Source organism: Colletotrichum jinshuiense, chromosome 1, assembly GCF_051148585.1.
Source record: "Colletotrichum jinshuiense chromosome 1, complete sequence".
Taxonomy (NCBI): Eukaryota; Fungi; Ascomycota; class Sordariomycetes; order Glomerellales; family Glomerellaceae; genus Colletotrichum; species Colletotrichum jinshuiense.
Genome location: NC_139302.1, coordinates 16,914 through 32,524, shown reverse-complemented (window position 1 = coordinate 32,524; position 15,611 = coordinate 16,914). Strand labels below are relative to the sequence as shown.

The 15,611-nt window shown below is 47.0% G+C and overlaps 2 protein-coding genes across 2 annotated transcripts; both read right to left on the bottom strand.

Moving 5' to 3' along the window:
* Positions 1 to 8,186: 8,186 nt before the first annotated feature.
* EsH8_I_000006 (uncharacterized protein) lies at positions 8,187 to 9,710 on the bottom strand (the record flags this gene model as incomplete). The annotated part of the gene is made up of 4 exons (XM_083267419.1): positions 8,187 to 8,191; positions 8,525 to 8,711; positions 8,770 to 9,441; positions 9,495 to 9,710. 4 exons carry the CDS (start codon positions 9,708 to 9,710, stop codon positions 8,187 to 8,189), a joined length of 1,080 nt encoding a protein of 359 aa, XP_083117857.1.
* A 1,612-nt stretch (positions 9,711 to 11,322) lies between these two features.
* Positions 11,323 to 12,657, bottom strand: EsH8_I_000005 (uncharacterized protein; the record flags this gene model as incomplete). Its single annotated transcript, XM_083267418.1, has 4 exons — positions 11,323 to 11,507; positions 11,558 to 12,268; positions 12,335 to 12,547; positions 12,612 to 12,657. 4 exons carry the CDS (start codon positions 12,655 to 12,657, stop codon positions 11,323 to 11,325), a joined length of 1,155 nt encoding a protein of 384 aa, XP_083117856.1.
* Between the last annotated feature and the right edge of the window lie 2,954 nt (positions 12,658 to 15,611).

The following is a 15,611-nucleotide window of genomic DNA, read 5'->3' as shown; positions in this document are numbered from 1 at the left end:
GGAACTCGGCTAGGAGCTTTCAGGGATGAGGGTTATATTCAGCCATGTTAGATCAACATCTGATCATTCCAAGCATATCTTCGCAGTATTTAGCCGCTTGGGTGCTCGGTCGCTTGACCGAGCCAACAAGCAACAACTAGTCCAATCGTCACAAGGCAAACCAATGCTGCTTTGATAACCCTCTCTTTCTAAGCGCCGTGATTATTGAAGCCCCAGAGAATGCAGGCGAACCGCGACAAATCAATTGGCATCAGGTCTCGACGTAACGTCGCCCACCCACTGTTGGCCACCCCCACTGTTGGCCACCCAAAATACCAGGACAACCGTACCATGGGTATCAACTTCAATTAACTATTGACTCTACCCACCACCAACTACAATACATTCTTCTGATTCACTAGGGTAATCAGATGCGCTGGACTCATCTATCCCACTTTCAGCTTCACCAGCTTCTTGTTGGGCACGTCGTATATCCTGGATATTTGCGAACTTCGTATTGGGGTCTATTTTGACCTTCTGCTTCTTCCGTTTCTTCCTATCGTCAACCTTCTTCTACAGGTAGTGAATTTCTTGCTGGGCAGCTGCCAGCTGGTAGGCCTGCTTGTGGAATCCTTTTTTAACCTTTCTAAATAGCTGGCGTCGTGTGTTAACGTTTTAACTACCCGGCTTAAGCTGGCTGAATAATCTAAGCTGGTCTAATAGATCTCTAGCCCTTCTAGGCGTAGACTACATAACTATAGATTATACTAAATCTAATCTATTAGGATCCTAGGCAGCCTAGATGGCAGCCTATATTAGTTAGGTAGTCTGCTTAGCTGGTGTAGTTAGTATAGTTAGTGCTAGCAGCAGCTTGCTTATTATAGGCTTAGCTATTAATATAGGCTATAGTCTAGTCTACTTCCAGCTACTTCTAATATTCTACCCTATAAGGGCAGCTAGTTATACCTTTTAGTAGTAATCTATAAAGTTCCTTTTACTAATAATAGTAGTATTATCGTATAAAGTAAGCCAGCCTAGCTCCTTTCTATAGGCTGCTTTTAGAGGTCTAAAAACTAACTAATCTAGAGGCTAAAGGATGTAGGATGTATATAATAGTAGAAATAATAGATAGATCTTGTTGATGTAGTATATCTATATAAAGTCTGTTGTCTTGTAGCTGCCGTATCTATCTAGAATTAATAGTCTAGCCTTATCCTTACTCTTAAGGGTAGTCTAAGGAATAAAGACCTTCTATAACTACTTAACAGTAGTCTAGTTAGTTATCTAACTATTATCTATTATAATAAACTTCTAGTTGGTATAAGGGTTAAGATTAAGAGGGAACTACTGCTGTTAAACTAATTTACCCTTATATATAATAAGAGGATAAAGTACTTGAGATTTAGCTAAGATATACTTAATAATAGATATCTAAACCCTTAATCTAGACTGCTTCTTCTAGACTAACTTAGTCTTAGAGAATCTAAGTACCAGCCTATTAGATCCCTTACCCTTAAGGATTCTAGTCTTATCTATATTATATCTATTAGCTGGTTTAATAGCCTTAATCTAAGGGATATTAAAATATTTAAACTAGTCCTTTAGTATGTCAGCTAAGGCTCTATTAATACGTCTAGAATTAATTACTTAACTTCTCTAGGTTGTAATAGATGGATTCCTTTGTTTAAAGCCGTCTATCTAGTTCTTTCTAAGTAGTTAGGTATCCCTATTAGCGTGTAAGACACGCTTAGCGAATTCCTTAACTTGTTAATAGGTTGGGGTAACTCTAAGGGCAGCCTAAATATAGACCTATTCAGCTAGTTTGCTTTCCTGCCCTTAAGATAGTCTCTAGAGCTCTATATAAGCAACCTTCCTAGGTTGGGTGCCCTTAAGCCGATAGCGAAGTGTTAACCTAGGAATCCCCTATTCTGTAGCTGCACTATTAATAGGTTGACTGCTGGCAATAGCGTTAAGAGCCTGGTGAACTTCATACTCGGTATACTGGCCTATTGAGGTCGAAATAAGTGATGCTGAAAAAAGGAAGTGATTTGAATGTAAATTGGAAAAGTTGTGGTAGTTAGGGTTGAGGTATATCCATGGTTGTGATGAGGGATTTTTGGGTGGCCAACAGTGGGGGTGGCCAACAGTGGGTGGGCGACGTTAGTCTATACCTTGCTAGACGATATGGGTGTCAAGACGTCTCAATTAAGCGCTGGTATGTATGAAGAAGCGCCTCCTACAATAGCTTTGGCAGACGGATTTAGGATTCAATTTTTACATTGCGGTCGAAAATTAGTTTAGTTATAAATTCAAGGATCAAGAAGATCATGGTTCCTCTTCTGCAGTGATCATGTATTCGCATATCTCTATCGGAAACACATTTCACAGACCAAATAAGGTAGCCTAGCAGTTCCAATTCTCTATAGAGCCTTGTATTTTCATTATGGCGTTTATTGACGCGCCGCCTCGAACCTGCTTAGCTTAGACTGAGGCACAGCAAATCGTTAAAAGATCCATATATACTTGAAGTTTTAATCAAAAGATTATCTGCTATATTGCTCTTGTCACCAGCTTTAAGGACCAAGACGGTCGTTTTAGGGTCCTCAGTCAGGAGGTCCACTACAGTCAGTTCTACCGTTCCACCTTCTACAATTACATAATTATAACTTTGCAGCATCTGGGTTGACTTGATCTGATCTGGTGCGGGATGACGTAGGCGTGGGTGACACAGCTCGCCGTGAGGGCTACAATTGCGACTTCTCACCACCGAGGCCCTGGTGTCTGGATACGTTCTGAAACGTCCGAAACCGAGCTGGCGACTTGTTTCACTGTTTAAGATAGATCTCAATCGAGATTATTATGTCCCACTCCATCCGTTTTCGAGGAGCGACGCCCATCACTTTGGGTAGTTAAAACCAGTGACTTGAAGTGCAGGAAGTTCGACAAAGCAGCAGCGCTCACAGTCCCCGTGCCTATGTTGATATCGACGATGAAGTACACTAGGTATATGTGCTGGCTAAGTCTGGGTGGAGCAAATTCAGCGGCGACAATGAGTTGTCGGCATGTTGGTGAGATGGCATCTTGTTGTATTTTAGATCGTGTCTTAGGGGTCGTTATCTAGGCTCTGTACGACTGACTGGTTGCAAATAATGTTTGTCTACAGACGTGACAGCCATTCGTGCACAGGCCGGGGCAGCTTGGGTTAATAGATTTGCCGTCAATGCTACATTTGAAAGGGCAGTGCGTCGCAACACGGATGGTGTGTGGCAATGACAATCAAGCCGAGCAAGACTTCGAATGGAGTTGGTTGAGAGTGAAGACTAATGCAATGGAAGAGTTGAGTAGGCAGGAAGGAAGGGAGGGGCCAATCAAATATGCCGCAGAGTTGCACCTCTCCAACGGGCCAGTTTGATTGGCTGAAAAGGATGATAGATCACCCTAGCACACCAACCTCCGCTGAAAGCCGCTATAGTTCCAGTGCACAACCGATGCCCAAATTTCCTCCCCTTGTCAAATCCACTCGCACTCACGATGCCGACGCGCACCACCTGACGGAGCGGAGCTCTCGGTGTGCGGAATAAGTCGAGTCAACGATGCGGCCGCCACATGGGGGGTGCGCTTGATTTGGGACTCCTCTCAAACTTCCCAGGCTCCCCTGACTTGTTCCGTAACACATCGAGTGAATGCATTTCAGCTTACCCTGCTAGATTTCCAAGAACGAGCAGAACTTCCAACCCCCGATCATGACCACCTCTGCCACTACCCCAAGCCAAAAGAAAGTGGGCTGGCACATCAACCCAGCCTTATCTTCCGACGTCTGCATCATTCCGAACAGCCAAAATCAAGGGCTGGGGAAGCGTCCTTAGATGCAGTAGTATGCTTTCATAACGGAAGGCACTTTTACTATAACTAGCTAATTGCACGGCGCGCGACAGGGAAAACCAAAGCAACAGTGTGCTTTTTCCACCTTCGCGGATAGAGAAGTTAATCTTGCCTATCGAAAGGCAATGTTGATCATAAGACAGACTTGAGAAGTCGATGTGCCGTTATCCCGAGATTCAGCGTTGTTAATAAGCCCTGGCTCGTGCCGGAGGCGCCTTCAACTTCGAACGCACGCTTGAAACGGGCTGGGAGTGAGGAGACGGCCGGCTTCCTAATGATTAGACCTGTCTTAGCGGGCAACAAATAAGCCAGATGATGAATCGATGAAGCACTTCAGTCATGGAATGTGATGTAGGAATAATGCATTGGAATGTGTGACTCGATAGCGAGACGGCCGCCCGGAGAGTGCTCCACGGTTGAATTGCACGGTGCAACGTTGGTAGCTGCTTAGGGACAGATATCTTGGCGAAATTGGTCGGACGACGAAGAGCATGTGGTAAGTAACCCGAAAACGCAATCTTCAGACGATAACTATGGATGGACCACCCCGCGGGATCCCCCGGGTAAAGGCATCCAGAACTCCACATCAGACTTTACCCTTCCCTCTAATTACCCCCTCATTAGAATTTGATATAAAATGAGTCTCTGAGAACCTTCGTTCCCCCACGTGGCTAAAACAATGATGAAAAAGAAGCTTAGGACTTCCGGGACTAGTCAGAAGATTCAAGCAAGTCATGTCAAGAGATCTTAAACTGTTATTCATCACCTACCGCGGGCATAGTCGCAACGCGAAGAAGGATTGAACGCCGGCGTCATGACTAAAAGGGCAGAGGGAGCCGCGGACAGCGTGTTCACAGGCTGTGAGACACCAGAGAGAAGATCAGCATACTAGGTAGTCCCCTATCCCAGGGCGAGCAATTGTGAGACGCAACGCAAAAGTTCAGCCCAAAACAGTGATGCAGTCAAACTTTCTTCATCTCGACTCCACCAAAAGCTTATTTCTTGTCAATCAGTTCTCGACTTCAGATGAGCCGCGGTGATGCGCGTGTGGCATGGTCGTGGTTTGCAATACTTCAAAAGCTTCAGCCACCAGAGAGCGAAACGACCCCCAAAAGCATCGCGGCCGGGGACTAAGGGGCATTTTAATCGTGACGTGGCTAGATTCTCCGTCATTTCCCGGACGAAGCGCATGTGCCCGATCGTTTGAAGTGAATGCTCCCAAGTGACCATGTCAGGACTGGGTCGAAAAGTTGGCTATATAATTGAACCATTGACACCCGCTACTCTATGCTCTTCAGACTCTCTCTTCAAATCATTAAATTATATTTCAAACGATTCTTCACCTATCTCAATATTGATTGAGTCCATTTCTAATATCACTAAGCCTCTTGAAATGCGTTATATTCAACTCATCCTGTCTCTCTTTCTACTCTTCACCTTTGTGATTCCTCTGCCTGTGCCAGCGCCAGTAGGAGCCGTTACTGTGTAGGCCAACAGCAAAAAGGGGGACTTAAAGGGAATGCAAACAGGAAAAATAACGCTAAAACTGAGGCCGCTAGCATCAATAAGAATATAGCTTTCCAAAATGAGGAGAAGAAGAACGCTGAAGGTGTGGAGAGAATCTATGTCAGACTTGCTCCTACCGATGTGCCGTGCGATATCTCTAGCGGATCAAGTGAAAAAAAAGGCGGGGGGTTTTGCAAAACTATCGCGGTAAGGAATGAGGGGGAATATACCCTCACCCACTCCTGATTCCCTCTTTCGCCTTAATTTGGTTTGACGGCCGACCATATGCATGTCTTGCGGTAATTGAGAAACCGATATCGCCATATCACCTCACTCACTCTTCTAGCCTCCATATCTCACAGATGGATTATCCATATCTCATCAAACCAAAACGACGACGAACCGGTCCCCGCCATGTTCTCCCGCAGCGAGGACACCTCCCACATGTCGTCGCCAACCGGCATTTGGTCGCATTACAAGTCAAAAATGTTCTCCTCGGCCGAGATTTGCTCATAAAAGGGCTGCTAGACTTGCAGCCTCTGCCGGAAGAAGTGTGACGAGGATCGCTCTGTCTGCGAGGGACGCGGATCTTTGAAAACCACCTACCACTACTCATAGAACAACCCCCTCTGGATGGACAGAAAAACAAATCAAGCTATTTTTTAATAACCACTGGGAATACAAGAGTTTACTCCCTGTACGTCGATGGTGGCGCGGGGCATCATTGTCCCCACGAAGACACAACATCTCCGTTAACGGGCCACGAAAAACTCCGGCTTTGACTCCAGTCCGTCCTTCTGGATGGAAACCGTCAAGTCCTTCACACCCCAGAAAAAGGCTGGGGTGTCACAATGCAAAAAATGGCCAACTCCCTCCTCCAAGGCGTCCACTTCCCCTCCAAGACTCCGACGGACTATGGGCCTCTGACCAAACCGCCTACCACTTCTTCCCCATCTCCCTCCACTACCTTAACAATAAAACTTTTCTTTTTACTTTGCTGCTTGGTATCGGATCCTTTTTAAACGTTTGTAGTAATGACCTGTGATATTGCAATTCAATCTTGATAGGAAATGAAAGGTCTTATGCCTTAACTCTTGGCTTCATCATCACTCAAAAATTGGGGAGTTAGAAGTCATGGCCTAAATGTCAAATCGTAGGGTAACAGCAATATCTGCAGCGCCCGCGTGAAGCACGTGGAAATATTCTTTGGTTTGTAGGATCAAAAAGACTTCAAGGTGGGAAAGTTATCCCGTTGCGGCTTCGTAAGCTTGGTAACCGCAGATGGTGAGAAGTTCAGCCCCATGCTTCCAATAATGCGCCACCCTCCTCGGGCAGGCCACGTTCGCTACCTAGATCGGAGAGGAGGTAGGCCCCTGAGATGGATTGAATAAACTGAGGAGTCTGTGCCCACATCGGCGAATAGGCTGATGTATATATTATTTGCCTTGACACAATATTGAAGAAGGCATACAATGCCGGCCATGCATAAGCCTGGGGGCGGTGCACTTGAGTTAGTGAGCGGTCGGCGTCCGCGGCTCCGCGCGCTCATATGTCTGAGTCGTCCTCTTTCTAAATAGTAAGTGGAACGCTATCCACGCAAACTCTATTAGACTAGCTTCGCTCGCTGTTTAACATGTTCCATGTACCGTGTGCCGACTTCCGTCCGGAGTAGGTTTGCTAAAGCTCACCGGGAAATTAGTGGGGCAGGGCGCTGCGGTGCCAGCAACAAGATTGTATGTCTAGTCGGCGCTGCCGCAAGTGAATAAGAAGTGAACTTTCCTGGGGACTGGTATATGTAAAAACAGCTTATAGAATCCAAGTCATAATATGGAAGTAATGTGCAGGCTAATTGCTTGTCGCCTGAATTGTCACGTAGTATTAGTGTGAGGCTTCATGTGCGTTTGTGCCTGGGGATGGGCATCCGTTGATTGTTTTGGGGTGGCTATGTGAGGGAGTTTTGCCCCTTGCCGCTTCGCAGTACTTCTGACTCGCTATTTCTTTTAAATTAATGTAGGTGAAGTTAAAATAGGCTAGAGACAGTAGTCGAGGGATTTGAACCCTTGCAAAGATAAGAGTTGTCCCAACTAAAGTTAGTAGTATTCTAAGCCCCCCCGTAATCTCTCACGGGTAATCCTTTCATAACCCACGGCTTACAGATGTTTGGTATGATTTAGACGTAATTAATTATATTTCTCAAGCACTTCATTTAAAACCAAAGTTGGCAACAAGCTTTGTGCTTGGTTTTAAATAAAACATTACTATTCTATTTAACAGATCAGTAGCCCCGAGTCCAATTCAGCTTAACCACTCACATACAAACCAACTCTAGATTCTTTCTTTTCAACAAACCGTTTATATATCTTTTGCTTCTAACCTTTGAAACCATGAAGTCTACTTATATTCTTTCTTTGCTACTTAGCACCTCCACGTAAGTAGCCTCCTTTTGAAATATTTATTTTGTTGTTTCAACTAATTTTCAAAAGTGTCTTTGCTGGTCACCACTACTCTTGTTACTGTATCAACGTGAACGGCTACAACCAGCTATTGACAAGTCAGGCTTGCACACAATACGAGGCTGATTATAATCCGGGCTCAGATATCATCGTCGCTATGCAAGGCAATGTAAGGCCCTGCGGTGTATAGATTAAATGTTTAGCCTTGCTAACTTCAAATAGAACTGCGAGACCGCTAAGAATGCTCCAAACTTTCCCACTGTCTACGCACTTAATGGTGGTGACTGGCTAGCCACTTGCATTAAAGTGGGAGCCAAGTTTGGTTGGACCGGCACTATTACTTCCAATTGTCTATAAGAGGATTTACTAGTCTAAACATAGAGATTAGTAACTCCCATCTAATGGAAGTCTACTATAATTCAAAGTTTAGACAAACTAAAATTTTAGATCTATCATACAACTATATTACAACACGTAGTGATTTAAAAGCAAAGTGCGCATTAGCTTGATATCCAGCCCAGTCAGCAGCAGTTTTTAGCTTTCCCATCTCGATTGTCGTCACTAATACAGTTGAATTGCCTCCAAAGTTCGTGTGTGGCCTTGAGTAAACTTGAATTGATGCATTTGATAATGAACTACATATTATGTACTGCGATCCATCTAGTAGATCCTATGCGTCTCAAGCCTCGGTCATCTCTACTTACCATTCGAACCTTTGTCTACACTGTCGACGTTCTTGGACGGGCTCAGTCCAGCCTCCACATGACCCTCGGCTTCTACAGCTTCAATGACCTGCATTTGTTTATTGGGAAGCTGTCTATCCATGAAAATCAGGATGGTAACCCATATCATCATCGCAGAGCCAACGGCAATCATCGCAACCATTCCTTTCTGTTCTAGAGGTCAGTGTCAAACACTCTTTGAGACACCCAGGCTTCTGGCTACTTACCCTGAACTCGGGTGCATCATCTGCTCGGAAGAATATGAGTGGCCACCAAGCCTGAAAACAGTTCCCTGCAGCATTCATGCAAGCAATTACGCAGGCCCGAAAAGCAGGCGACTCGTTCCGCATGGAATCATTGGCCCACGCAAAGAACGTCGCCTGAATGCAATAGATGGATCCTGCCCAATAGTATGCCCCAAACTTGGCTGCAGTTGAAGTGGGCGCCAAGATGATAGCAGCGTTGGCGATGGCCGTGAAGGCGACGTAGTAACCAGACAGCCACCTCCGCCCCCAAATGTCGGTGCTAGTCGCCCAAAGGAGAGTACTGACAACCCCAACTGCTTGCACGCCGGTTGGATAATTGTTGCGTTGGAAGACCGTGTAATCCTCTGTGGGGTGAGCTTGCATGTAGAGGTTGAGAAGCGACTGGTTTGACTGGGACTCGGAAGAGTTGCCAAGGATCCACAAGAAGCAGAAACCGTAGAAATTCCACGAGCGCAGAATGCGGGAGATAAAAGACCATGCGAGAATCTTTTCTCCCTCCTCGTGGACAGGAACTCGTTCTTGCGCAAGTTTGATCTCGTCCTTGCTTAGATAGAAGGCTGTCGTGGTACGCGGCGTGTCTGGGAAGAAGAAATAGCCGTAAATAGCAACAGGTAGAGTGATGATTCCGGAAATCTGATGTATGACTGTAAGCATGTCTTTTAGTCGTTCGCGGGTAAGTTTCTTACAACAAACAGCCACTTCCATCCCGGCATCCCGTGCAGGCCATTCATGGAAGAGTAAATAGCTGTCTGAAGGAAGCCACCGAACATGCCTCCAGCCAAACCACTTGCAGTGAAAAGACCAGTTCTTTGTCCCAATTCTTTCTTCGTGTACCATGATCCGAGGATGTACTGTGTTCCAGCAAAAATACATGACTCGAAATACCTATCAAAGTCTTGCATTAGTACGTAATTCCGCAGTAACAATTCGATAGCAGGCAATACCCTTGAAAAAAGCGAATCACCATCATGTGTTGCGGGGTTTTCGCAACCGCATTCAACATGGTGATGATGGCCCATGTCGTGATCATGAAAGGGAAGAATCTCTTAGGCTTGAAGTAAGTCAAGAGCAAATTATTGGGGACGATGCCACTGCATCAGATAGCAGAGTCAGTATAGCCCTCTGAAGCACCCCGGACTGATAGTTTTAGTTAACTGACATGAGGTATGCAGTGGCGTAAAGTGTTGTAACTTCGGTGAGCTGGGCACCTTCGAATCCCAAGTCTTCCTTCATTCCAGACACGTAAGCCTGTGTGATACTGGCTCTATCTAGATAGTTCCTTTTTTGTCGGACATCAGTATTTGACTCGTAACACCGGAGATGATCACTCACATAAAGTAAGCCAAGCAGCAGAAGGTCAGAATAAAAAAGTCCAATTTCAAGACGAGTCTTTTCTCCTGGATTGACGATGCACCCTTGAAATGCTGTCGCAGATCTGAGAACGGCGACATGATGGGCTATCGTGATGTCCTTCTTGGGCTATCGGTGACAGAGATAAAAGGTGCTGTTCGTCTAGATGCATGAGATCGGCTCTCGTAAAGTTCAGCCGAGTCCAAGAGGTCTTAAGTAGGCCTCCTATCTTTCAATGTAGAGTGTCTTGCGTTATCATTCCAAGACCGCACGGTCCGTCATTAACAGACTTATCTCCTTGCCTGGTCTCATGAGAAACAGGAAATTACCATGGGACTGAGAGAGACAGTCAGCCGAGATCTCCGATGTTGCTTGGTGCCCCGCCGTCGAAGCTACTCTGCATCTCTATCGCTCGTTGTCACCGAGCAGAATCTGGGGTGCTGGCGTACATAGTCTATCGAGACGCAGTCATGCCGCTGTCATCAGCTTGGCGTGACTAGCATGCAGACTGATAAGCTGGGGAGTTGATCATCACCCAATCAAATCCGCGAAGTGAAGGAAAGGTATATCTGGTGGGGCTTCACTGAGAGGAGCTCCTCCCTCCAACCCACGTCAACTATCGTACCGATAAATATGTCGTCGAATGAAAAGGCGAATTTTTCTGGAATTCGTTGGGTCAATGAAGTCAGTTATCACAAAATGAAGCATGGCATAAATCACGGCGGTGTTCTGTCCGAAGCTGTGTCAAACAATGTTCTTGGTTGTCCAAACCCGACAGCCCCAATATCTCCTGTATCGATGTGCCAAGGTTTCAGCTTCGACCAACACGAGTTTTGCTAATCATGGTACGCATTGGGTTTTCAAGACAAACGGCTGTGGTTGCCCCCGGGCAAATAAGGGAAGGGCTACGTCGTAACAGGACCATGAGATTGATCTATTTGTTCAAGAAGACAAAGCTGTGTCGGACGACATTCCAGTGGCCACTCACCACAAACTGCAGAACAAGGGAAAATAGAGCCTCATAGGGAAAGCCTCTTTCCAAGCAAGATGTCATCAATGGGTGTATATTGAAGTGTGCTAATTGGCCTCGGGAGATAATAAACTCCCTGTCCCTCACCAGACCACATTGACGCTACGATGACCAAGTTCTCTTGTTGAAATTACTCACTGCATCTTCAGTACGGGAACATATACTTCTCTGGCAACGTTATCAAATTTTCCCAGACTCTTATGGCCTTCAGGATCTGGGTATTCTCCCGCGAAGAAGTCGGCGTGCTTTCCCGTGTCCATAGGCCGATCGATGTCGTACTCGTAACGCTTCCAGCCGTGCTTTCGTGCGTCCAGGTAGTCTGCTTTCTGTCAGCCCAGGTTGATTTAATCGGCTCGGTCGTTGACTAACCAGCCATGCAAAACACTCGATCATCCATGGGCTTGTCGCGGCCAAGGCGTTGCAGCAACGAAGAATTCTCCACGGGTCTCAGCTCGCGATCATCCGCAGGGCGTGCGAAGTAGATAACTCCAATGCGACGTAGGTGTCGCTGGTCCACAGGCGGTTGTACGACACGATGAATGGTAGCCTTGAATAAACCTCCTGTCAAACACTCCATGGCCTCTCCAAAGTTTACGACGAGGCCCTTGGGCTGGTGCTCAACCCAGCGATACTTGCCGTCATTGTGATCAAGGACCTGGAGCGCGGAGATGGGCTGTGAGAACAAAAAGGTCCAAGAGCCCCAGTCAGTATGTCCCGAGAGGAAGATGTCGCGGTATTTCTCGCTCTCTTCCTTGGGACGCGGCTCACACATCATGTACCGGATATATTCTGTCTTGGAGCCCCCGGGAGCGTGGGTCGCCTGCACGGCCTCGTCGGGAACCTCCAAAATCATGCTCACCAACGTCAACAGCTTCTTCAGGATATTTGTGCGGATGAATTGCATCACCTCCTGGGTCTCCTTCAGGTAGGGTCGCATGACCTCTGGATGAGGGCGGTTTTTCGGGTCGTGGACGAGGATGTTGTAGTGATCAAGCTGCTTGGGAAAGCCGCCCTTGTGTCCGAGTGGGCCGGATGGCTTGTAACCAACGTACAAGCCACGAGCGTCTTCTTCGGGTGTAACTGGTGAGACGGCATGTCAGTGATGGGGTGGATGCATTCGTCTTTGTAGAGTTCTGCACTAATCACCTTCATACGGCGCCTTCTCCTCGGGTGGCAGAGTCATCACAGCATTCGCAATCTGCATCTGTCGAGCATAGACTTCATCGGATATGCCGTGTTCCGTAAGAGTCAAGAAGCCATAACCTGTTGCAGCCTCATAAAGGTCTTTCGCAAGCTCTTGGCGGCCAGCTGGGTCGTCGAATTTGGCAAGATCGAGATTAACAAGCTTGACATAATCAACTACCAGACAAGTTAGTGGTTCTGCTTGACGGATGACACGAGCTGACCGGTGTATGGCACTTACGCGGTTCCTTCGTAGGAGAGGCCGGAGTGTAAGGGGGCAGAGACATGTTTGCACTAGTCTTGAGTTAATTCGTTCAAGTGTTTATTCAAGTGTTGTGAATCTGTTCAGTGTCGTTACGGGTATGAAACCCCTCATTTCAATGGCGACTGTCAGCTTTTGATATATCCTTCTTTCATCATACCCCAAGGATAACATGTAGTTCAAAGGTTACAGGCCGCCACTAACACTTGCATGATATGTCCATCTCGTTGCTCGTCGGGTGCTCCTCCGCGTCTCGGGTATTTGCACGTGCAAATCGCCACCAGTTCAACACACTCATTGTTGGCAAGCGTAAGGCAAAGGCGCTTTTCCTGTCGACCAACACATTCCTTCCTCCTCCCCGTAACTCCTCCTAGAAGCGCCATTAGGAGGAGCCCACAATCACCTTTCCATTGCTCCGGTAGCCCGGATTGGACGATGAACCCCGCCGGAGTTAGGCTTGAGAGGAGCTCCTCCTAGCTCACTCATTTTTATGGGTCCAACGATAACAAGGATGGGGACATGAAAAGACGGCCGCTTCCAACAACTTCCCAATTACGCGGTCTAATCCGGGCCCTGTGAGTGACTATCTGCGTTCTTGGCAAGGATACCGGGGGCGGTATCTGTGGCGTTGTCTTCCCGGACCCCTTCCGGGTGCGGGGAAGCAATCTTCTCCGCGTTTCCGGTTCGGCCCCCAATTCGTCCAAATGAAGCAGCATGACGCGCGCGACTGCAGTTACGTAGACTCTCTTATCTATGTAAGGTTACTAGCCGTATCAGTCTCAGCCCGTTGAGCCACGCCGTAGTCCTTATCGTACCTTCGTCCCCGGACACCGTGTCGTGAGTGTGTCAAAGGACGAAAACACCGCACGTAACATTTGAGGCGTCCGATTGTGTAAATCCGTTTGAGAAACCTTTTGATCGAAGCATACATGATGCCTGCCGAGAACATGGCCAAAATGAACAAGAGCGAAAGACCATTTCAGTGCCCAGCGTGCCCTAGCCGCTTCACCCGACAAGTATTCTAAACCCCTATTCGTGCCCATTGTGATGGGCGACGGTGATGGTGCTGATCCATGGTAGGAAAATTTGAGTCGCCATACCAGTTCTGGTAAGTCAAAAAGGTTGCCTCGTAATCTGCGTCTGTTTGACTGAACTTCTGCGAAGTCCATCAAAAGTCGAATTTGAGGCCGTTCCCATGCCCATATTGCGAAGTGAGCTTCTCTAGGAGGTGTGTGCACCACTCATGCCTGACTATCCCTCATTCTTCCACACCAGGCGCCTATTCTGTCCTCTAGTTGTTGATCGTTGTCAGTGATCTAAGAAAGCGCCATGTACGAAAGTATCATCCAGGATCAGACAGCGGTACTGAGCAGCCTCAGCCTCTTGCGCCGCAAGTTGAGGTACCTCCAGCGGCTGTAGCCAGTCAGAGGCAGAACCGTCGTAAAAGCAGCAGCACCTGTGTAAGCGAATAAGATATTCAACTAAGTCTGACACGACATACTGACTTGTCCTCGAAGTCTTCTTCGATATCACAGCTACTTAGTAATCAAGGCATCTCATGGGTGTTCAAGCTTCCACATTTTATTTCAGCCTATTTCGACAATTTCCAGCCAATATTTCCGCTAATACACGTGCCGACATTTGACCTCAGTTCCACTAAAGAACCACTGCTGCAAGCAATCGCCTGTATTGGCGCGGTCTATCAATCTCCAGACCAGAAACATGAGTGTAGTGCTGCTTTGTTTGACTCGGGACTCAAAGCACTGGATACATATGTAATTTTCATCGAATAACCTCCCGATGGCCTTTGCCTTGCTAATATGCTATCTACCAGGTTCAAGAGCGGCGGTGCTCCAGATTTCAAGAGGTCTGGGTCATGCAAGCCTACTTACTATTCGCTTACTACGCCATCCACTGTTGTGATGATGGCCGCTTCTCAGTTGCACTTGAAATCCACCGAAAGGTCGTCGATGCAGCACGCCAATACCAATTACTTCAGGACAGATTTACTCTTGGATTGGACGAGAACCTCAACAGTCCCACATGTATTGAGAACACTTCTACGTACTCCACAGAGTCGGCATGGCACACTGCGATCCAGAATGAGTCAAGAAAACGGTAAGCACTGTTATCTGACTTATCGTTGCGAATGAGAAGTTGATCGAGTCAAGAATCGCATACTGTTTATACTATTTAGATGCACAAATGGCCATATGTTGCAATATGCGACCGCTCCTAGCAGCTCTCGAGATCAAGTACGAACTGCCCTGCCGGGACGACATATGGGAAGGAACAACAGCGGTTGACTGGCAGGCTTTACTTTTCGCCCAAGATGGTTCCTTCAATGAAGAGGAAGACGACGATGCCAACTCTGAGCCTCGCCCTGCTCATGGCGATCTTTACGGATGTCTTGCTCGCTTGATGAACCCCGACCCCTCAGCTCGGGGTCGTCCATTGGGCTTACTCTGGCATTCTTCGTTCACATGCTTGGTACTCATTATCCAGATTTTAATGATGACGCGTGACCTCACACTGGCGGGTTCCTTTTTATATCACAACATTCGACTAGGGGAATCAAAGAACAATTTGTCAATCATATCAGAAGGCAATCGAGCACCGATAATGCAGGCCCTGGATTCCCTGGCGGATCTCATGCGAAAGCCAAATCACGGCTTCGAGAGTTCATTCACAAAGTCTGCTGGCTGGGATCGTATATGGACCATATGGCATTACGCTGCGTTGAGTCTCACTCAACAAGAAGCTCTTTTAACCAGTGGCATTGTAGAGTACAGCTTACCAAATGCGGTGTCGACATGCTGGGAGCTTAACAAGCCTCGGTCAAAGCAGCACCGAGATGTTTATGACGATAGAGATGGTAAGCAAGCAATATTCATGACTTTCAATCAAGTACTACTGACGCCTTGTGCGATTTATAGTCACAAGGATCGCGAGCAACATTGAGAACATCTTGATCCTTAT